The following is a 23,388-nucleotide window of genomic DNA, read 5'->3' as shown; positions in this document are numbered from 1 at the left end:
CACAGGTTAAATGTGCCTAAGTTGTGAGTTACCTGTAATACGAAATGTCACTTCTAGGGTCTCTGCCATTCAACTTCTTGATGTATGATGTGTTTAAAGTTCTGGCTACTAGCTTTAGGAATAACACTACCCATTTTGGGGTATTTGTGGCAGGAACATTTTGTGCCCCACATTTTGTTCTCCTATAGACTAGGAGAAGCATTTCTCTGAAAATAAGAAACTGATGCCACCAGATTGGAGTTAATAAGGAAAGGACAAAGCTGCAACATGCCACCTATTCTCATTTACAAAAAGTTGTTTTAGAAAATGCTAAGATGTGCTAGTAGAAATCCAGGGTGTTAACACGCTCTTATGTATTATTTGGGTCATGAATATATTACTGTTTTCCTGCTGTGATTTACATGGAATTCCAGAATGTCTGACTATAGAGGCAACATAATTCACCATCTGGGATGCAATAGTACCACTGTTGTGCTGCTGCCCATTCAACATATGACACAATATGACAAAAAAAATCCTTGCCCAGGATGAACTTCTTAACATACTATGAGTCAGCCCTGATTGAATAACTTTGTAGATGGAATCTAGCTCATAGGTACCTGTGGTGCAGCTGAATCACCAGTTAATTTACTCTGGAATAATCTTTCTGTTCTAGGCTCTTTAAAGCATCTACTACAGTATGAAAGAGAGCGGCAAAAGCACAACCTATCTCTCTTGGCTACAACAGACTTATTAAAGAGGCTGTACTCTACAAATATAGCTCCTTTTGTACTGCTAAGGACATTGGGATTGCAAGCAACTAATGCTGTTCCTCCAGTTAAAGTAAGATTTTTTTTTTGAAGTTGCTTATTAAATTAAGATTAAGAAATTTGCTTAATCCCAAATAAGAGTGTTGCAACTAGAGTGTAGCTTCCCTAAGTATGTGTCTCCTTCCTATGGCAAGTTTGCGTAGTCACTAGCATTTAGACTAGGGCACTAAATCTAGAGCCTAAATATTTGATTATTATTTATATCTTGCCTTTCTCCATTTGGTAGACCCAAGGTGGGTACCAATTCAGATGAATTTCTGGAATTAAACAATTTGCTCTTCTTATGGTTCAAGAGGGAGGAATGGTTCCTTCTTTATAGGAACTATCCAATTCCCCAGCTCTCACCTTGAGCCCCACCAGGTATTTGTAGAGACGAATGTATGAACGCGCTGTAATTTCCAAGTGCAATGGGATGTGTCCAAAATGGCACAGACCTATGGGAAACATTTACAGTACAGTGATATTTGAATTAAAACCAAACCAATAGCCTGTAGTTTGCACTTCGGTAATTAGGTTTGGCCCAATTTATTCTTTCCTATGCCAGGTGGTAAGGTAACACGCAAATGCAGGAAATGGGATCATCTTATTTCCTACTAGGACAGCTTAGAAAAGGTATCATAATTGCTGTCTTTGGTCCAACCATGCTAGTTCCCCCATTAAGTGTGCTTGGTGAACAGTACTAGCGTGTCTGGAGCAACACAAATGCCACAAGCTGACACTATCCACGCAGACCCACAGTGCAGCATCTGTGGCAGTCTTTCATATCCTGAAGGGAGGTGTGAACTGGTTAAGTAAGAAGCATTGCCGTTTGGTGCTTATGAGAGATTACCCTAAAGGCTTCTAGTGTAGCCTCTCATTTTCAGCTGGGAAGGTATCTGCAGAGCTGAGTAGATATTTATAGGATTGCACTGTTAGTTTATTATGTACTTAAGAAGTGTAAAGCAAACAAAAGCTAGCTTGCGCATGTCATAGCTGATGACATTGGAGTAGAGCTGTCTTATATCTTAGTAATCTTGCTTTAGATCCCCTCTGTGCCCTGTCCGGCAGCAAAGGGTGGCAGAGCTTCATCAGAAATAGAAATAACGTTCTTTCTTCTTTCTTTAGGAGCAGATCATGGCTTTTGCTAGCAAGTGACATCCTTGTGACTAGGATGATAGTTCCTGCGTGGTTGCTGTCTACTCACTAATTACAAAGACTGTGTTTGAAATGGTATTAAAACAAAACGGGGAGCACAGTATTGCCTTACGTTTGCCGATTGTGGCTGGAGTTCTTCTTTCCTCCAAGAGAACCAGCAGATTGTTTTCTTCTAGAATGTCAAGGTCTATCTCTAATCTGACACAGTACTGGATCTGGAACTCTAAATATTGGCCTTGAAAACAGTATTGTTGGAATGAATTTACTTGTATCCAGTTTGAAGATCGCATGCAGGATTTTTTTTTTACTGCTTCAGACAAAAGATTCTGAGCTGCAAGCTTAGTCGGCATCTCTTTCAGCCTTCTTGGCTGCGAAACAGAGGAGCAGAATGTTGCTCCCTCTTCAAGACTGCAATGATTCTCTTCTACCTCCAAGGACTGCAAGATTGAGACTCAAGTTACAGGATGGAGTCTGAGAACATTTTGTTAAAAATATTGTTTAATTACTAAAATAGACATTCAAAGAGCCCTGTCATAGTCATGTGCCAAACAACCAGGCCAGACATTATCAGTTTAATGGCATTACAGCACCAAGTAATGTGAACACAACTAATAAGCAAGGATATTTACGCTATCGTCTGACAATTAACTACTTTCAGAACTTGTCTGAAAAGATATTCTAAGGCTTATCAGCACTCAACCTGCACTTGCAATGCTACATCTGTGGAAATTTATTTAAGAGGGGCTCAGTCTGCTTAACAGTTTAGCTTAACTTTTTAAAATAGGTTTAAGCTAAACCAAAATAAGTGTCCTTTCAACCTACAAGATTATGTAAAACTTAATCTGCTTTCACTTCTGACTTCTTAAAAACTCTTAATTTAGTACACTGTTAAATATGTGCTTCTTTCCTCCTCCGCCAATTACATAGCTGCTTTTCAACAAGGCCACCGTACAGATCATTATACTGCGAATAATCTCATTGCACTAGGAAAGGTATGGGCATTTGTGGAAGCGAGATAGAATTCTGTACCACCACCACTGGGATCATAAGAGGAAGAAACTACTTGTCTGTCTTGCGCCCTACCCGACAAACTCAACTGGTGCCCAGTTTTGGTTGACTATAGAAATGGTCTCTTAATTAGCAGCAGAAGTTACTCATCAATCAAAACACGTAGTACCTGAAGAAATAAAGACCCTGAATTTTTCAAACATAGGTTAACTTTGGTAGAGGAAGAGCAATGCAAAGAAAAAAGAATCTTGTGCCTGAGTTTACAAATGAGGTTTCAGAGGAAAAGTTTATAATGAGTTTTAACAAACTATGTTGCTCTGGTCCAGTACCAAACATTTTGCTTCCAGTTTGCCATCTTCTTTACTACTTGCCTCATGGGACAAGAAAGCAAGGTGCAGAGAAGCTGGGCTTTGATTTAGGGTTATAGGGATAAGTTGAGAAGAATTAATGAGTTCAGACACTTAAAGAGAGGGTAGTGCAGAATAGTTCCTGCCAAACTAAGGCTTCCATCATAATTTTCTAATGTATACTGAAATAGGTAGAAATAAAGGCTTATACAGGGCAATAGGATACACAGTCAAGAGGCTAATCCTATGCACTTACTTGTGAGTAAGTCCCAATGAGCTAATAGGAATTACTTCAGAGCAAACATGCCTAAGATGCACTGTAAGTGTCCCAACTTTGTATTCTGCAGATAATGCCATAATACCTTTTCATATCCAGTAAGAGGGCAGTGGGCCGAAAGTGTTGTCAAATGAGATATTGGGTTGGCATGTCTTAACCTAATTTGGTCAAGGTTTCTTTAGCAAGCGTTTACACTGTACTGGTATATCTGGACAACACAGACATGAAACACTTTGTGCAGTGGCTACCATGTTAAGTCTCATATTTATGCAGTCTGAAATGTCCTGCTCAAACACAATGTTTAAGGTATGACAGCATGTAGTGCATCAGCTTCAGTGGTAGTCCCATGCTGGGGTCCAGTTAACCATACCATTTTCCAAGGAAGTTTATTTCGGAGGCTTTCATTTGCAACTGGAAGGAGGCACCAGGATGCCTTGCATTAAAAGTTTCTTTAAGGCTAGACTGAGAAGCAAATTATTTATGTCAGTTCATCCCCAGCACTCCTCGTGGTCCTCTAAAGTAGCCAGAAAATGCTTATATACAAGCCTTTGCTTGCTCTCAGCTTTAGAGATGTAAAGAGGAGAGAAGTTTTTGGGATGTTCCTAAAGTCTTTACCGCTATGTTTAGGCAGCTACTTATATGTGAGGGTTGACAAACAAGTTTTTCCACTGACTGTCACAACTAAAGCTCCACCAGTTTCAGCAGCCCTCTTCAGGAGTCAACTAATCTTAAAAATCTTAACTTGTTAAATGTCAAAGGGTTGGTAAATGGCACACGCCGGCTTTGTTTAAAAACAACTTATTACGTAAGCATCTATTTGAGATTTGAATCTTAAGTTTCATGCACAAGAAGGCCTGCAAAATATTATTATGGAGGAAGATCAATATTGGGATGCATTGGTACCAAATGTGTACAAATGCCTTGGCTAAAGATGTGCTTCACCTCTGCACAAGATCAGCTCCAAAGCTATAAACCCAGAATTCAGGCCCTTTGGCATCAGCTAAGCAATTGTACAACGAAGCACATCTTACTACCCTAGAAGGACCCATCTTATTACAGCTTGGAACCACTCAGTCTTAAAGGTAACCAGTTCTACTTTGGTCTGTGTTTGGCTGTATGCTCATCAGAATTGCCTTTTCTTCTTTCAAGAAAATATAATATTCTATAGATGATGTTTTCTCAATGGGAGAGTCCAAGAGATTGCAGGAGGTGAAAGGTAGCACCTAGAGCCCAGCTTGTCTCTATGTTGTTCACTTTCTTTGCCAGCTGTAAAAGAAGAAAAGTAAAAGATCAATTACCCTTGTTCCAATACAGACATTTTAGGCAGAGTACATTTTTAGTGTATAGGCTGAGTATATTTTCCAGTATAACTCCAGATGGATATGATAGAAAGTACAGTTGCAGTAAAAATAACTGCAAGTTAGATCTCAAACAAGGATATCTGACTACTGGACACTAAGCAGCATTCAAGTCAATTTAAACTGGGAGTTAACTACTGCAGCTACTTATTAATGAACAGTGACTTCCTACTGTTATGAGTTTAAATAATAAAAGTCTTCGTTAAAATCCCATACTGTTAAGTTTGAGCTGCATTTGACTAGAAGAAAAAAACAGGAGCTGCAAAGACTTTTAACAGGCGCTGTGGGTTAAACCACAGAGCCTAGGACTTGCCGATCAGAAGGTCGGCGGTTCGAATCCCTGTGACGGGGTGAGCTCCCGTTGCTCAGTCCCAGCTTCTGCCAAAAGCACGTCAAAAGCATGTCAAAGTGCAAGTAGATAAATAGGTACCACTCTGGCGGGAAGGTAAATGGCGTTTCCGTGTGCTGCTCTGGTTCGCCAGAAGGGGCTTAGTCATGCTGGCCACATGACCCGGAAGCTGTACGCCGGCTCCCTCGGCCAATAAAGCGAGATGAGTGCCGCAACCCCAGAGTCAGTCACGACTGAACCTAATGGTCAGGGGTCCCTTTACCTTTATTCTTTACCATGCTAAAATAAGTAAAATGTAGATTCACCCACCCCATTTCACCAAAGCATATGGAACAAAGTACCAGTACCAACAACTAGTCAATAAAATAAAATATTAAACCGAGGCTTCTTTCAACCATTTTTACTTGCCTGTAAAACTGTACTGTCTCCAAATCCAAATCCTTCTTTTAATAAAGCTGTAATGTAACTGAGATCCATACAAAGGAAAGGACTGGCAGAGCTGTAGCTGTCCAGATTGTCACATACTTCAAAGAAAAAATTGAGAAGAATAGTCACCAGTATTGGAGTAAGTGACTCCAAAATAAACAGTATTATCACAAAGACTATTAAATGTAATTCTAGCTGAATGCGAACCACAACTCGGAGATGTATGATCCTATAGGTCATTCCACATTTGTTCATTCCCACCTGTGCTACACTTGTGCATGAATTAGTTTCAAATGCTGCTTTAGGAGCATTCGAGAACAAGAACCATGGAAAATGGTGCAAGTGCAATAATAAACCGAATTGGGAGCCATCACTCTTCTACTTGTTCCCAATCCCTTAACTGTTTAGTATATGTTTTTAGCTACTACAAAGTAGAATATTTTCTACCTGGAAGAGATAGGAACTTGCTGGCCATATTAAGACTGTGCACTTTAAATGGTTCCTAAATATATATACACGTGAATGCACTTTATTGGAATACATAATCTATGCAAGTATAGTGGTACCTCGGGTTACAGACGCTTCAGGTTACAAACGCTTTGGGTTACAGACTCCGCTAACCCAGAAATAGTACCTCAGGTTAAGAACTTTGCTTCAGGATGAGAACAGAAATCGTGCAGTAGCAGCGGGAGGCCCCATTAGCTAAGGTGGTACCTCAGGTTAAGAACAGTTTCAGGTTAAGAACAGGCCTCCAGAACGAATTAAGTTCTTAACCCGAGGTACCACTGTAGTTGAAATGCTTGTGGACTGGCTGACTTGCCCTTATAAAATCATAGACTCATAGAATTATAGAGCGAGAAGGGATCCCGAGGGTCATGCAATGCAGGAATTCTGCCCAAAGGCATCCTTTGGTGGGCTCAAACCACCAACCTTCTGGTTAATAGCCATGGTTGTTTCATGGCTATTCCATAGTTGTTCTCTGAATTCAAAAGTGCAGAGTGAATTCCTAATTTCTTAAGCAGTTACTCGGAAACCTGCTTTATTCTGATCAAACCATTAGCCTTACCTTGTCCCTAAACAACAATGGTCTGATATTTCAAATGTCAGTGAGTGACTAAAATACACCCTCACATGGCACTATTTCAAAGTGACATGACTACTGCTCCATTAACTGGAAGTACCCTAATTCAACTCTCAGAGTACATTTTACCTTCTTTGGCTTTTCTTCTAAAGTCTTCCACTTTGAGAACACCACCTTTCTCATAATCTGAAATGTCAAAAGATAAGGGTCATCCTCTGGCTACGAGATACAGTGAAAAACTGATAAAGCACTTATCTCTGTGGCAAGTGTAGTAGTCTACCCACACAAGTTATAGCGGGATTTCCTGATCGATTTAGGATGGCATGGGATGCTGATAATAAAAAACCCCAAACATTTAAATGAGTTACAATGTGGTGTTTGGTAGATTCAGATATGGTCCTTAAAGCCATGGTTTTCACATTTTCTTCTCACAGATTTCCTTTCCATGCCAATTGGTCTATGAAGGAAGCCGTTTGTGTCTGCCATGGAACCCCAATACGTAAAACAGCTAATGCAAATAGTCTGTTTACCCAGAGTCCTGTCACTGGCCTATGGAACATACCCTTGGTAGGTGGACTGACTAGGAAAGAAATACAGCAAACATTAATGACAAACATTTAAGTTGTCATTTAAACATTTAATGTTTGTTTAATTTAAAACAAGTTAAACATTTAAGCACTAGCTTCAACTCAGATCATGGGCACCAGTATAGCATTTATGGGCAAAGCAGCAAACTTATGGACTTCTGGTGCCCACAAAGACTGCCCCCCTGCTTACTGCCCCCTTTGTCATGAAGCGAGGAGGAGGAGTTCCTCCTTCATCCCTACCAAGGCCTGTAAAACAACAAGCATGTACAAACACATATTTTGTTGGGAGAGATGCAACTAGAGGGGGTGATAGCTACATACACACACACACACACACACACACACACACACAGGGAGAGAGCTCAAAACATGCCCATCAACCCAAAAAGGCTGGTGACCCCGTGAGCCATGATAGCCTGGCAGTGGCACCTGCCCAACCAACTGTGCTGCTGCATTCATTCTCCACAGGAGTGAATGAAATAACACCAATCATTTATACAGAAGGAAGCATGCAAAAACACTCCTTTTTTGTTAAGGCTCTTCCAGAGGTTAAAGGAATTCTGTTCTAAGCACTACGTTTGCACTGTCCTCAACCATCTGCAGCCACACTTTAATCCATCCTCATACAACTGAAAAGGGGAAGGCACGTTTTAAAAGGTTCATAAAGTGGTGCTGGCTGCATTGCTCATGCTTGTGATATTCAATAGGGGCCAGTGACATCTGGTGCAACAACATTCACAATGGATACACTATCTGGGCTGGGGGAATCATATTTCTCCAGGTACAATATATACTTCCAGTGCTTACCATGCCGGGATAATAAGATATTCCTGCAACAAATGAATGACCCATGTGCATTCATTGCATGAATAGAGGAGCATAGAGGAGAATAGAGGAGCATCTGGAACGGCTCATCGAGTCCCATCGTGTAGGTGACTGACTGAAAGAAGGGCATTCATTCCCCAAGGGTCATAGAGCTCAAGCAAGATTTCAAATGTTTGCTATTCACCTATCAGGGCGGTGTCCACAGCCCGATCGTAATAATAGGAAAAGGCATAGAAGGAGCTGTGCCGAATCTCATCTGGTTGATGCAGTTTTCCCTTTACCACCTCCAACACTTCAGAATAGCAAGGTTCAAATCCCGTTTCTCCTGGCAGGGTAAACACACAAAGGTAAGTTCAACATGTCATGAATCCCATTGCAGATAAGTGCAGAATTGCTAACAATGAAATTAAGGAAAGTGCAACAGTTGTAAATGGTCTTTCTTGACAGCTTTGCAATATTGGCACAGCCTGGGCACATTCCCATCTCTATCCTTATGCTTTATGATTATACATTGTTTTTTAAAAACAAACAAGCAAACCCTAGGTGATGGGGAAAGGGGTCCTCTACCCGAAAAGGACTCTCTTACAACTGTGAACATACACCCAATATTAAATGCCGTAGATGTCAGGGAATTATGCAAGGTAACCTTATTGTGAGCCTTGTGATCCAAATACAGTAATGGAGATTTTAATGGAGCAGAAGTGACTCATTTGCCTGGTTTGCACACCACACCGAGACAAACCATGGCTTAGCACAATCGTGTTGGTTTGGGGAAGAGATGGTGGCTGCTTTGCTCGTTCCCTGACTGTTTTGCATCTGTTCCACGCCGAGCTAACCCATGGCTTACCATGTCCAAAACTGGGGTTGTGATTCTGCTCTCCTGGACAAAACTTGGTTAGAATTTGTGCTTAGTCTGGACAACACTAAACCACAAGCCTGGGTTGAGACGACACCCTAAGCCAAACCGGTTTAACTCAAGCAGAGCATGGAAGCAAAATGACTGGCTGTGATCTCTGGGAGCCCACTCACTCGGGTCTTTGTGCTAAGCTTCCATTGGCTTAGCATGATATGCAAACAGGGCCACAGTAGCCAGAAAATAGCAAAATAGCTCAGGTCTTATCTTGACACCTCTTCCTGACTAAAGCCACTATGTCTTCACGAATCTCTGACTCATCTCCCAGCTTTCTCTCTTCTCTGTCCTTAAATACTAGGTTTTAATAAAAATAGGTATTCCTTTAATCCACGATTTAAGAACTTCCTGTTTTCAATAAATCAAATCCAGAACTGGCCTATCTTCTACGGGTCAGTTTTGAAAGATGATCACACTCCAAGCGAGCAAAAAGGGGAAATGTTTCCATGCGGCTGCAAGCTGCGCCTGCAAAGAAGTATTATGCAGTGCTTTCTCTGCCACAAGCAAGCCCTGCTTGTGGCAGGGATAGGTAAAGGTAAAGGGACCCCTGACCATTAGGTCCAGTCATGGCCGACTCTGGGGTTGTGGTGCTCATCTCGCTTTATTGGACGAGGGAGCCGGCGTACAGCTTCCAGGTCATGTGGCCAGCATGACTAAGCCGCTTCTGGCGAACCAGAGCAGCGCACGGAAACACCGTTTACCTTCCTGCCGGAGTGGTACTTATTTATTTACTTTCACTTTGAAGTGCTTTCGAACTGCTAGGTTGGCAGGAGCAGGGACCGAGCAACGGGAGCTCACCCCGTCGCGGGGATTTGAACCGCCAACCTTCTGTTTGTTTGTTTTTTAAATGATATTTATTACTTTTTTAACATTTCCAACACAAACAAAAAAGAAAAAAAGAAAAAAAGAAAAAGCAATGCAAATACAATACACAAACGCTACATGAACTAAAAAAACAAATAAAAACAAGCAAAAACAGTTTAAAATCACCTCAAACATTTTCAGTATCTTATATTTCATTCCCTTATTTCCAGCAGCCTCCTCCCACCTCCCTTTTTGTATTCCACTTCCATTATTTGTTTCAGCAATTCCTTTCCATCTTACTCTGTTTTCTGTTCTATAATTATCTTAACACATTCTTGCCATACTTTTCCTTTAATTTTCTATTAATCTATTTATACCTAATTCCTTATGACATTTCTACTAAAGCCATATAATTTCATTCCAACATTTTTCTAACATTCCTTAATTTTACAATATCTCTATAAATGGTCTTTAAACTTTTTCCAATCTTCTTCCACCGACTCTTCACCCTGGTCTCGGATCTTGCCAGTCATTTCCGCCAATTCCATATAGTCCATCAATTTCATCTGCCATTGTCCAACACTTCAATGTTTGAACCGCCAACCTTCTGATCGGCAAGTCCTAGGCTCTGTGGTTTAACCCACAGCGCCACCTGCGTCCCTTTGTGGCAGGGATGGCTTCATTCAAAACTTCTGTTCCGGAGTCTCTTGAGTGGAGCCAATCCCAGAAGATCTGGTTTTCAGCACCAAGTTTAAAGATATTGAATGCAAGCCCCACTTGCAGGCAAATTAGTGCACTTTAACACTCCTTGTTGTTCCTTTGCAGCTACAGCTGTACTACACCTGATGTCGTAGGAAGTCACATGTGGGGTAAGTGAATATGGCCTGGGGTAAAATGCCTCATAGCTTAAATTGGGACTGCTGGCCTCCAGGCTATAGGTTCCCCACCTGTGCCCTATGAATTTTATTTAAAATAGTTACTTAAAAAAGAAAACCCTCCAAGTGTAAGTAGCAAAACGTTTAGAAGTGGGGAGCATACAACATAAAATTCACATCAAGCAAATAAATTATGGCAATGGACAGCTTCACTGAGATTCAGATCAAGGATTCCCAGATGAAATAAGAATACAAGAGACCGGCCATGTTACTTCAGTGGGACAATATACTCCAACGAGCACAATCAATGGCTTTTCAGCTGAAGATCTGTTTCCTGATCATTATTATTTCTGGCTGGGTCTAAACCATTTCAAGCCATTACCCCAGCAATAAGCTCCCTGGGACCAGAAGATAGATGATAGATAGATAGATAGATAGATAGATAGATAGATAGATAGATAAAAGTCAGAGGAGCAGCAGCAGTCTTGGGAAACTTTATCTCTCTAACTTACCTTCTTTGTTGCCACCATACTGGTATTTCACTCCCCCAAAGTGCCATTCTGCCTCCAGCTGTTTTGGCAAACATGAACTTCGGAACGTCCGTCCATCTGATGCTAAAGAGAATATAGATCGGGTGAAATCAATAATGCTTATGTTTTTCAGTACCCTTGGTACTTGCAGGAAAAGGAAGTTGGGAAAAGTTCAAATGCCAAAGTCCATTTATAGAAGAAAATCAAGTTTTTTCTTGTTTCCCCAAATAGGAAGCTCAGTCCACTAGACCAGGAGTAGCTAATCTTTGGTCTTCCAGATGTTGGTGTACTGTAGTTCCCATCAATCCTGACCACTGGTCATGCTGGGTTGTTGGAGCAGATGGGTGTTGGAATTCAACAACAGCTGGAGAGCCACACATTTCCCACCCCTGCACTAAACTCTATGTAGGCAGGTGGGTCCTGTATAGACAGGTAGGTGAAAAATGGAAGAGACAGATACAGGTTGAGGAATGCTTCTGCTCCCAGCCAAACTGGACTAAAAATGTATAGATGGGGCAGCATTGTACAACACTGGGATGGAGGCCATGAAACCTAAGTGTATTCTGGGTGAGTTGGCATTATAATGGGATGTGAAAATGATAATAGCTGTACGTGCTACTCAAAGGGTCTTGATATTAATATGTTAGTGGACTCCTAGGCCAGGCTTCCTCAAACTTGGCCCTCCAGATGTTTTTGGCCTACAACTCCCATGATCTTTAGGCAGCAGGACCAGTGGTCAGAGATGATGGGAACTGTAGTCTCAAAACATCTGGAGGGCCGAGTTTGAGGAAGGCTAATCAAAAGGAGACGATACTTAGAAGGTTCTCAAGTAGGAAGAGCATCCCCTGAACCCAAATTTTTTCACATTCGAGCAAAACAGGAAGCTGAGTTGCTGAACCGTTTAAAAGAGCTGAAGTAGTATATCTACTGTTTAGAATGTAGATCGTAATCATGGGGCTTGTTTGTTTGTTTGTTTGTTTGTAATCACAACCCAAACTCACCTCCACCCAAAGGCTTGGTTTTAATAAGCAGTTACCTACCACAAAGGGCAGCTACAATTGCTTTCCACAATTTGGCTCCTCTTTGAGTTTATCTTTCAGCTGGCTTGTATAAGCCTACAGAGTGCCATGTTACCTGTCTCAGTGACAACAGAATCTCATTAAAAGGAAAATGCACACCAGGAAGGGGATAAAGAGACAGTCAGCCTGTCAGAAGCTGGTCTAGGACCATTTCCCATTAGAATTCTGAACAGGACAAATTCTAGGGACTGGATGAATCCACTTAGCTGGATGATCCCCCTCCCCCCGAGTCCATCCACACACACAAACACAAAGCTATTCTGTCTGACTGTACCTTCCATTTCCAGGGCTCCCAATGTAGCAAGCCGTGCAGCCTTCAGACCAAACCCCAAATAGCTGTAAAATGAAGAAGGCCAAACAGCACTTGGTTAAAGTCGGAGTTCATCCTATCCCACTTAGAAGACTAGGCAATTTTATGAACAAGGATATAAGATCAATACTCTGCTAAAACAGCCTCCTCCTTGCTAAGCCCATGTATGAAATGTTAGCATGTGGCTCTTTACAGTAATCCACAGACTACCTGTTTATTATAATGAGAATAAAGACACATGTGGGGTTGTGATAACTAGCAAGAGATGCGATGATGACTTCAGAATAAGCAATACAAATTATTAAGGCAATATTACATCTGGCAAATACCTAACAGTGTCCTTAAAAATAGTCATTTGCATAGAACTGCCTCACTCACCTGTGTGTGTAGAGCTTGTAAGTGCTGTTGAACATTTCAAATGAGGTAAGGAAATCTACTGGTGTTTGCTCTAGGGTTTCCTAAAATTAGGATAATGAAAAAGGATTCTTCAGTGACTTTAAAATTTCAAGATACATTTGTGTAACATTAGTGCAGCATATAACATTCACACGAGTCTTGAAGAGACAAGAGAATTTTGATAATCTTAAGCTATTAATGTTCAGAAAACATCTGCTCTACTGTAGTAAGGAAGAAAATCTTCTATGAAGGTTGATAATGAATGTAGTCACAGTCATAAATTGATGATGCTGGAAAGCTCACAATAAGGAAAAAAGGTAAAGGACCCCTGGATGGTTAAGTCCAGTCAAAGGCAACTATGGGGTTGTGGCGCTCATCTCGCTTTCAGGCCGAGGGAGTTGGCATTTGCCCACAGACAGCTTTCCGGGTCATGTGGCCAGCATGACTAAACCGTTACTAGTGCATTGGGACACTGCAATGAGTGCCAGAGCACATGGAAATACCGCTTACCTTTCTGCTGCAGCGGTATCTATTTATCTACTCGCACTAGTGTGCTTTCGAACTGCTAGGTTAGAAGCTGGGACAGAGCAACGGTAGCTCACCCCGTTGCGAGGATTCGAACCGCTAACCTTCCGATTGGCAAGCCCAAGAGGCTCAGTGGTTCAGACCACAGCACCACCCACGTTCCCTGGTCAGAATATACGTATGATAATAAGATACAGGCACTACTTTAAAGAACAAGCTGCAACATTTTGGAAGTCACAGCTTGGAAAGCAACATTATCAAATGCATACCATTTCACATTATTTCTGGTATTTAAAACACTTTTACAAAGAAGCCTAACAACCTAATGAATATTATTATAATAATTTAATAATAACAATAATTTATTATTTGTATCCCGCCCATCTGACTGGGTTGCCCCTGCCAGATTAAAGCAGCCTAGATCTAAATGAAATAAAACATGAAATAAATAGGACACCTGCACCAAATTATCCAACATTTGGGCAACCTCGAGATTCCTCACCTCCCGCTGTGGCAGGAATGTGATCTGGGTTGAGGCTCCTCCCAGATCCAGGGTCCCCACCGTCTGCTGATTCCGGCCATACAACTGCCCTGCAGGGAACATTGAAGAAGTTCAAAGACTACCCACATGCCCAGAGAGTTTCCATGTTATCTATTATTTGCAGCCCTGAATGGATTTCAGCAGCAGAGTCTTCTGAAAATTTGCACTATAAATATCCAACTACCTACTCAGTTTTTACGGAACAGACTCTATCCAAGCCTCAAAACTGAAATCACAAAGCAGTAATTACCTGTCAAAAAGTTCACAGTGATCCAGGCTAGTATACCTGCAAAAAGGAAGGAAAAGTAACTGAAATCTATCTTGAGACCCAAATGCAATCCAGAAAGATATCCACTGCTGCTAGATTTCCACCTCTATCACTGTTCAAGCATAATCTCTTCCAATCCTTCCCTAGGTTTTGAATATGTTCTAGTCTCCACCCCCATCAGCCTTCACTGTTTTCCATTTGAGACCTTCCACAATTCCGCTCTTGAAATATATTTGACTTCATTTCTAACCCACAAAAAATGTATTATCCTTACTCTTAGTGGACATGCTTAACAGGCTTGTCAGCTTAGGGACAATTCACTTGACCACTTTGGCATGTTGAACATGTGAGGGGGATCCAGGCTGAGTTTAGCGCGCAATAAGTATGGTGGGATAGCTTTGCACTGCTCACTGTTTCCCATCTCAGAAAATATTTTGGCTTGCAAATGTGCAGGCAGGGACTGTGCTCTTTTGCTTGTACTTCCCAATAAGTAACAAACAATAATTCACTGTTCATCACAAAGGTATGGAAAGTGAGTTGAAGATCATTTGGTAAATGTAGGCTGACTGATAAACCATGCTTGTGAGGAAACAGAAAACCTCTACTCCAGCTGTCATTGTTAGTCAGATTAGGGGTAGGAAATCTCAGGCTCAGGGGCCAATGCAGCCCTCCAGGCCTTTCCATCTGGTCCACAGAACCCTACCAGGTCATGCCCCATCCATAGGCCACACCTCTCTCCAGCCCTGTTCCACGTCCTCTTCCACTGCTTTTCCTTCACCGAAAGACTATGTCCCTGACCTTTGACAATGCCAGTTGTTGAGACTGGGGCAGGGGTGCGCATAAAGACCTCTGACAATGTAGCTGACTGTACAAAGGTAAAAGTCTCACCTGTCGGGCAACATACTTTTGTCTCCAACCCTGCACATCTCTGGCATACAGGGGCTCCCACCCCCCTGGGCTAGATACACTTAAAACTATTTACTCACTATGCCAGTTTGGCTACTTGAATTTGTCCTTTGCTTGAGTTTCTTCTAATTGCAAACTATGTGACTGCTTTCCATCTAACAGTACTTGCATTATGAAATGTTGCCATTAAAACCAAGGAGACTCTTTGCTTTCCTGTGTATGGAACCTAATTCTCCTCTAGAAACTTAAAGCGTCTATTTGGGACTAAGAAAGATATTGTGGTTTGGCCACTGTGATACCAGCAATATTTTACCTTTCATTTGGCACTGGGGAGATGCTACTCCTTCCCTCTTGCTTCTGTGGTTATTCTCCCTCACTTGATCCCCTCCCTTTTCTTTCTCCCCGAACTCACCTCCATTCCTTCCCATTTTCTGCCTCCCAGGACCCACCTTCATAAGATCCATCCATGATGCTAACACTGTTATCAGGAACTAGAAATGGTGACTCCTCAAAGACCGCCCTGACCTGTGGAAATGAAAAAAACTAGGTTATGCATGGATGAGTGGATGTCATAACTTTCCTCCCGTACAAAAAACAGTGGGAGGTAAATCAAGGTGAGCACAAGTCAAGCGCTTTCACCCAGCATTCAGGTATAAAACAGGAATTTATTGAAACATAGTGACAGCAGATGTAGGATCTACAAGTGCCTCTCACACAACTGGTATAGTATTTTTTTTTAAATCAAGGCAAAACCGCACATAGGCAAGCACTGAAAAGAGCTTGTTACATATGCCCCCAACTTTTACACAATAAGCCAACCCCCTTGAAATACAACCTAAAGTTACCTCAGAGAGTAAAGCTTGGGCTTTATGCTCTGCTAACAGCCTCAGACCAGCCGTGGCTTTCAGGACTACTGGGGTCTTATTCCAGTGACTGGGCGGTACAGCTTCTTTAGCCATGTCCAACAATTGTCTGACTGTTTCTGCTCCCTAAAGTTGGAGAGAAATCCAAGACACAAACGTTGGTAAGTTCGCTCTCACCTATAACTAAGTTGCAGGTACATGCAACTGCATTTACTCACATTTGTCCCTTCCACCTCCCAAGTTCCTCTTGCCCCACCCTCTCTTACCTCTTCTGCTATCCTAGATTGTAAGCTCCTGTCCAGCTCCCCCTCCCCATTCTTAAACTGTGTCAAGCACCATGTCTACTGATGGTGCTGTACAGCAAAACATCTACTTCTCACCCACCTCTTTGTCCTCCTCGCCTTCCCATTATGCTTTCTTTTTCTTCTTCATGTTATATAAACTGAATTTATAATGAGTGGGGAGGAAGAGAGCCAAATAGTCACAAAAAGCCATCAGAATGTCTTACCTTTCCAGGCTGATCAGCATAGGCGGAGAGTCCTGGCTTGACTGATTCAAAGATTTCGCCTTCTAACTCTGCAGGTTTTTCTGCAAAAATCAAGCCAAACAACTTTTATAATAGCTGATCTTCTCAAATGTGTGCATATCTATCAAAAGGAATTTACTGGTTTCACAGGATATCAATCTAACACATCATTATTTCTTTCACACAGAAAATGTTCTAGTATGGGCCACTGTGGCTTTGGTTTTCAAAATGCAGCCAAACTGACAAATTCAGTATACTTTTGGGAAAGGAGATTCTGAGCCCTGCAAATCCAGGTGTAAAAAGAATTACTGGGGCAACAAGTGAGCACAAAATTGGATGAAACGTGACAAAGCAAGCTGATCTGGATAAGGCCAAGCAATCAAAATAAGGAGCTGAAAAATTTATCTAGCATGTCCTAAGGCAGGGGTCAGCAAACCTTTTCAGCAGGGGCCGGTCCACTGTCCCTCAGACCTTGTGGGGGGCCCGACTATATTTTGAAGAAAAGAGAGAAAAAAGAACGAATTCCTATGGCCCACAAATAACCCAGAGATGCATTTTAAATAAAAGGACACATTCTGCTCATGTAAAAACACGCTGATTCCCGGACCATCGGCGTGCCGGATTTAGAAGGCGATTGTGCTGGATCCGGCCCCCGGGCTTTAGTTTGCCTACCCAGGTCCTATGGTGATCCTTCCCAATTTCCTCCCCCCACTCATCCATTTATTGAAACAAGGTCACCTTCTAAATTACAAAACATCTTCCCCTCCCTGCCTAGAGTAACTTTTAGAAAACATATTTGTTTTGTTTGACAGTTATCTGATAATCTCCTAACAATTCACTGTAGGAGTGAATATACGTCTCATACCACTACCAAGTTCCCACCTTTCTGACACTCACTCTGTTACAGACAACATTTCAGACCAAAATCCCCTGCTGTTTTCTGTGATAAAGCCACTTTAAATTGAACACCCTCTCAAAAGAAGCATGACTAAGCAGTACAACTGAACCACAATGAACTTTATCTAGGAAGAGAAGCAAACATGTACAAACTGATCAAAGGTTAAAGAAAACAAGACAGAAGCTCTGAGAATAAAGGCTTATGATGCATTAAGAAACTCTAGAGCTCAGAATAAAGTTTCAATGGCTGGTCACAGTAGTACTCAAGCTAGTTCTCCAACTTTTAGAGGATGAGTAAGATCATTGGTATCAGAATTAGCAAAAGCATACAATATATTCACAATCTAAGGTCCCCACGGCATAGGCTTAGAACCTTCTCATGTGATCTTACCTGGGCTTCTCTGTACAAAGGTGTAAATGTGAATCCGTGTCCCTGTGCTTCCTGCATCAAACATAATGCCATATAGCGTATCCATGCTGGTGTTTGCAGGGCACACTTTGGAAGGGAAGAGGTCTTGAAACCACAGCTCTGGGCCGTGGTGAGAAACTAGGCAGTAAATGGAGGAAAGCGCAAACATAGCAATGACTGCAGCCCAGGAAAGTACCATTGTGCTTGGGAGCCTTGGACAGCCGCTGTACAAATCAGGATTTGCAGAGTTGGAGAAGTTCCTGCAGCAGAGTTATTAACCAATAGCATAATTAGTTACACCAAACCTCTTACACACAGGAGACTTTCAACATCCTAAAAAGCCACCCCAACTACAGCTCATGCTACAAATGCACTCCAAGAATCTGATTCTCACCATTAGGGGCTGCATCTTTTGAGTCTACGGAACAGTTCAAGATGCATTCTAATGTTCCAGGCAATTTCATAAAAATGCAAGCTATGCTCCTCCTCCCTCACAGAGTATCTGGTTGAACAGCTTCAACATAATGTTGAAACTGTGCCAAATGCCAAATTAAGCCATTGACATAAATCTATTCAATTCAGGCTAAGCTGTGTTCAGGCCAAGACTTCTGTGTCCTCACTAAAACACTAGCAGGCTTGGGCAGACAAAGAACACAAATGTCATTCAAAACGACAGACAATGGGAATCTCATCTTCTCCTGATGGCAGCGGCTTAAAAATCAGGGAGGGTAAAACACACCATTTCACTACGGTTATGTACAGTTATTAGAGAGGCAGAATGGGAGGGGTATTAGAATTAGATGCAGTTTTCTTTCCTTGTACTCAAATTTATCTTTCAGTATATTTTGTTTTGTTTTGTGTATTAACTTTTACTTTCAAATCAGATGCAAATTGTTTTTAGACTAATGTTCCCAACCAATGCTGTGTCTGATTATAGAACAAAAGAACCTCACAAGAACCCAGAAAGTAGAGAACATATAAGGCTTTCACCAAAGATGAATTCTGATAGGTTGCTACCAGTCATACTAAATCTCCCAGATTATCCAGCAATGGAGGGGTGGGGAGACGAGGGGGTAAATCCTACAGAGAGTGATCCAGCCATATTCTAGGAAAAATGAGCTTTAGTTTTACTTTTCCAAAGCTTAGAGGACACCATAGAACTCTATGAGGTAATTTTGAAATACAAGAGCTAGCTTAATAACCGTGCAGTCTAACATATGGAAGTCTTTAAGGAGAAATTCCAGAGGAATACTATTTTCAGCTCATGAAACAAAATGTCAAAGAACAGAAATAAAGTTTATTTGGGAAAGGGGGGAGGAAGAAGAAAAAGAGGAATGCAATGCATCACACAGAGACTTTCAAACTAAAAAATTAAAAAAGTCAATCTAATGTAGCCAATTGCATTTTACCTATTTGAGTAGAGTGCTGAGTTTTAGAGCCTATGCAGAACTTGTCAAAAAGAAGTTCAGGGGAAATGCAAGTCCTTACAGAGCATCTGATGACGTGGACTCTGGCCCACAGAAAATTATGTCAAAATAAATGTGTTAGTTGTTAAGGTGCCACAAGACTCTTGGTTGATTTTGTCCATACTTAGCTGTGACATGCTCTTATTTCTAAAAAGCCTCAAACTACTTTATGCATCAGCTTTTCAGCATAGTACATCACCTCACTATTTGCACACCCAGTCTACTAATTATACCTGTCCACCGACATGTGGTTAGAACTTGGCATCTGAATCCACTGGACTTGTTATCTTCTCCTGCTTCTACCCTTATGCCTGTTTCAATTTGCTGCCCCTCCCGCTCAGAAACGTCATTTGCCCTCTGCCTTTTTTTTATTTCCTTATCATTCCATAGCTCCACTCTCATAGTTTGATCCCTCAACTTTATGACTAGTTACAAAACCTAAAATGAATCTTTAAACTTCTCTCCCTCAGCAGCTATGTTGTTTTCCATCTAGATTCAAATCAGTATGTTTTGTTCCAAGAGCAGTAGAAAGTATTCTTGGAGAGAAATCCCATAATAAAGTCCCCTCTTAACATAAAATTAGGGCTAAGGACAAGTTTGCTGAAAACTCTTCTCCATATGCAGCATTAGAATATCATTCTAGGCTATACTTTGCCATAACAAAATGGCAAAAAATTGGTCTAACAATCTGAAACCTAAACTTTCATTTTACAATGAACATCCCAAGCCAAATGAACTCAGAATTTATGTTAAAAAGACAGCTTCAGCAACTTAGGAGCAGATTGATTGTCTAAATCAAATTACAACAAAGTTTTAAATGCAGTAGCAAACAAGTGAAATCCTTTATTCAACTCTACCAATAACCAACACCATTTTGAGAGAATATCCATTAACATCCCTGTTGAGTGAATTGTTATTTTGCACCACCAGTAGTTTCCCTATTCAAATATAAAGCTTGGGATGTTGTCACATGGGATGTTGAAATAAAAACATAGATTGTTATCATAGAACTGGAGACATAATAGTGAATAAACTTTTTTATTTCCAAAAAGGAAATAAAAATGCAAAATCGTGCTAGCCAGTATTTATTAAAAACTTGGGTATTTTCTAATAAATACCCACCTGCTCTACTTTGCATTTTCCTCCTTGTTAAAGGCATAATAACTAAAGTAGTCAGATGCATAATACAGCTTAATGTTAAGCAAGTCTTGATAGAAGCTTAGGTCTCATTCATGTTGTAACCAAGACTGGATTTAGAACTCACAGTTCAAGTTTTCTTACCAACCACTGAGCCTGCTAATAAGCATGGAATCTGGCATACAGAGGAATCCTATGCACATTTACTGAGATGTTTACTTCCCTCCAGTGAATAGCTAAGCCTGCAATCCTATATTCACTTACCTGGGAGTAAGTCACATTGAACTCAATGCAGCTTACTTCTCAGTAGACATGTACAGGACTGTCTGTAAAACGTTACACCATTGAGTTGGATTTGTGGCGCTGCAGAGGGTTTATTTTGTACTTGTTGGTGCAGCACTTTGGTTTTTTGGATGTTGAGTGATAGGCCAAGCTTTTCGTAAGCTTCTACAAAGATAGTTAGGATGGTTTGGCTACGAGTGATCGCCAAAGAAGAAGAATGTCTGTAAAAATCTCTCACTGCAAAAATCTAAAGGAGAAGCTCCTGTACTATATGATACCACAGAGCAAGTGTGGTGTAGTCAACAGAATGCTGAACTAAGACTAGGAAGACCTAGATTAAAATATCTGCATAGCCATTATAATGATCAATAGTTGAACTTGGGCTCAACACTCTTTGTGCTGAACTGATTTCACAAGCCACTGTGACATAATTATGGTTCCACCAAACACCTAATTTATTCTTGCAACTACCCTGTGAAGTGCCACTCTGTGCACTTCAAAGGAAGGCAGGATAATTACCGTACTTTTCTGTGTATAAGACTAGTTTTTTTAGTTTAAAATAAGATTAAAAATCTGGGGGCATCTTATACATGGATAGTGAATATGCCCATTTTCTAAATTTGGGGTCCCCAAAAGTAGGGGGGCGTATTATACATGGGGCAGTCTTATACACGGAAAAATATGTAATATATGAAGCAATACTGAATGGTATTTGGAAATTGTAGCTCATTCATTACTTGCCATCATACTAGGCTAGTACACCTTCACAGATAAACAATAGTCCAATTGATGAGCAAATCATATATAAGCTTCATGTACTTTGTGTTCTTAGCTGTCAAGCTGCAGTGGATTTCATAATAGATTTAGAACATGTGATGCTGAAATCTTAGTATAATCTGTATGAATGGTTCAGGGCTGAGCAACAATGGTTAGAAAGCAATTAGGTTGAGTTGGAGTCCTTAGAAATCTGGGAACAATGAATCCAGCTGCACTTATACAGTGTACCTTTGTTATACCACCTTTCTTACTTCCTTCAAATCCCTCCACAAAACCCATCTTTTCCATAAAGCCTTTAGCACAATCTCCAATTACTACAAACCCAAAGAATGTGTAACCGAAATAAATACAGAGTCTTTCCCTGCTTACTCCTGCCTGTATTTCCCTCCATTTTATCTGTGGTCACCTGTGGTCAATTGATTAGAATGTAAGCCCCCTCAGGGATGGATAGGACCGGTTATCTTGTATATGTAAAGCGCCGTGCACGTTAATTACATTACAGTATATACAAAGAAACATAATATTGCATCTCTTAGTTTTTATTTGATGGCAATCATGACAACTATATATTCAATCCAAGACCTGAAATTTAGGTAGTTTCTTTCAATCCCAAAGTCCCCCTCCCCACAAAGCAATTTAACTAGCCAAGCAACTCCAATACAATACTGTATCTTCACTCACCTATTCCTCAGCTTTATTTGCAAGTGCAACTAAAAATGCTCAGCTATTAAGCAAGCAGGAGTTACCTGTTAAAGTTCAAGCCAACCACCTTCTGTGAACCTAGGTTTATCATTTATCTAAGGCAAACAAGAAAATATGCCTTGGTTGGGGTTTTTTTCCTGCCCCAGGAAAGTTCAAGGGGCATATTTCAGTAGGGCAAAAGCTCCAATAAAAATCATTGCTGAATTAGAAAATAATTTACCACGATGAATGTTCATTGCAAAAGAAGGATGGGGTGGGGGGGTGGGGAGGAGGCACAAAGTCAATTCATGAACAGGGGAAAACAAAGAGCTATTTTTGACTCATCTGCTTATGTCACACTGTGCTGATCGGAGCGGGCACTGCCACAGCGCAGCAATAGATGATGCGACTGCTTGAAATGCGCTTTATCACAGCACCCCTAGAATACCACACCGCGATTTCAGGAGCCATTGGCATAACTAAAATTGGAGAAAAAAAGCAACACTCTTTCCAAGACTTAACCCATTGAGCAAACCAATTTTGTAAGTAGTGAAATGACACGTTCAGCTGATGCTTGGAAACAACTACGTATTTCCTCGTGGTGGTTCTAAACGGGCAAAGTGGCTTTTCTTTGTTTGCACGCAACAGATTGAAACGGGAGGCATGGTCTCTCCGAGTCGAGAAGCTCCGGATTCCTACGGAAAGACGCGTGTCGGGTGTGCACGCATCCGAGTGTATCGGAGTGATACGCCGCCGGAGTATCGACAGGGCAAATGCTGCCTAAGCAGGAGAGACCAGAGCCGGGAAGGCCGGGGCAGGGGGAGCTCTCCAGGGCTGGGCCCGCGCGCGACCCTGAGCCGGCGGGGAAAGAACTTCCACGCACTGCCCCGTCCAGACCTCTCCACTCACCGCCTTGTCAGAGCCCTCAACCTTCCACATCTCGCCGGTGCCGCGTGTCACGTCAACACACCGCGCGCGACGTCTCTCCCTCTCGTGCGCGCGCGC

General features: G+C 41.5%; 2 protein-coding genes across 6 annotated transcripts in view; one reads left to right on the top strand and one right to left on the bottom strand.

Annotated features, from left to right (window-relative positions):
- Nucleotides 1–2,823, top strand: part of COQ6 (coenzyme Q6, monooxygenase) — a 10,259-nt gene extending 7,436 nt beyond the window's left edge. For all 3 annotated transcript variants that reach the window (XM_080979073.1, XM_080979071.1, XM_080979072.1), the window contains exons 11-12: nucleotides 656–822; nucleotides 1,914–2,823. In XM_080979073.1, the coding sequence (XP_080835199.1) occupies nucleotides 656–822; nucleotides 1,914–1,943 (197 nt within the window). In that variant the 3' untranslated portion in view covers nucleotides 1,944–2,823. The remainder of the gene's footprint in view (nucleotides 1–655; nucleotides 823–1,913) is intronic.
- On the bottom strand, nucleotides 2,424–23,388 carry ENTPD5 (ectonucleoside triphosphate diphosphohydrolase 5 (inactive)). 3 transcript variants are annotated; one of them, XM_080978883.1, is made up of 14 exons: nucleotides 23,293–23,388; nucleotides 18,023–18,300; nucleotides 16,717–16,796; nucleotides 16,191–16,334; nucleotides 15,795–15,870; nucleotides 14,422–14,457; nucleotides 14,133–14,221; nucleotides 13,088–13,167; nucleotides 12,674–12,735; nucleotides 11,303–11,404; nucleotides 8,386–8,526; nucleotides 6,919–6,975; nucleotides 5,691–5,806; nucleotides 2,424–4,841 (listed from the first exon to the last, which is right to left on the bottom strand). In XM_080978883.1, the coding sequence occupies exons 2-14, from the start codon at nucleotides 18,237–18,239 to the stop codon at nucleotides 4,755–4,757; spliced, it is 1,287 nt and encodes a 428-aa protein (XP_080835009.1). In that variant the 5' UTR covers nucleotides 18,240–18,300; nucleotides 23,293–23,388; the 3' UTR covers nucleotides 2,424–4,754. The 3 variants fall into 3 exon arrangements, with proteins under 3 accessions (XP_080835009.1, XP_080835011.1, XP_080835010.1); XM_080978885.1 differs by lacking the exon at nucleotides 23,293–23,388 and adding an exon at nucleotides 22,384–22,520; XM_080978884.1 differs by lacking the exon at nucleotides 23,293–23,388 and adding an exon at nucleotides 18,435–18,622.

Source organism: Podarcis pityusensis, assembly GCF_964106645.2.
Source record: "Podarcis pityusensis genome assembly, chromosome: 1".
In the NCBI taxonomy this organism is placed as follows: domain Eukaryota; kingdom Metazoa; phylum Chordata; class Lepidosauria; order Squamata; family Lacertidae; genus Podarcis; species Podarcis pityusensis.
This window is presented reverse-complemented; position numbering and strand designations above follow the sequence as displayed.

Bases quoted from the DNA above. Each gene is read 5' to 3' on its own strand.
- ENTPD5 (XM_080978883.1), bottom strand. From the start codon at position 18,239: ATGGTACTTTCCTGGGCTGCAGTCATTGCTATGTTTGCGCTTTCCTCC. The intron at 14,458-15,794 runs GTGGGTCCTGGG...TCCTTTTTGCAG, and splicing joins CATGGATGGATCTTATGAAG to GTATACTAGCCTGGATCACT. The intron at 14,222-14,421 runs GTAATTACTGCT...TGTTCCCTGCAG, and splicing joins CACTGTGAACTTTTTGACAG to GGCAGTTGTATGGCCGGAAT.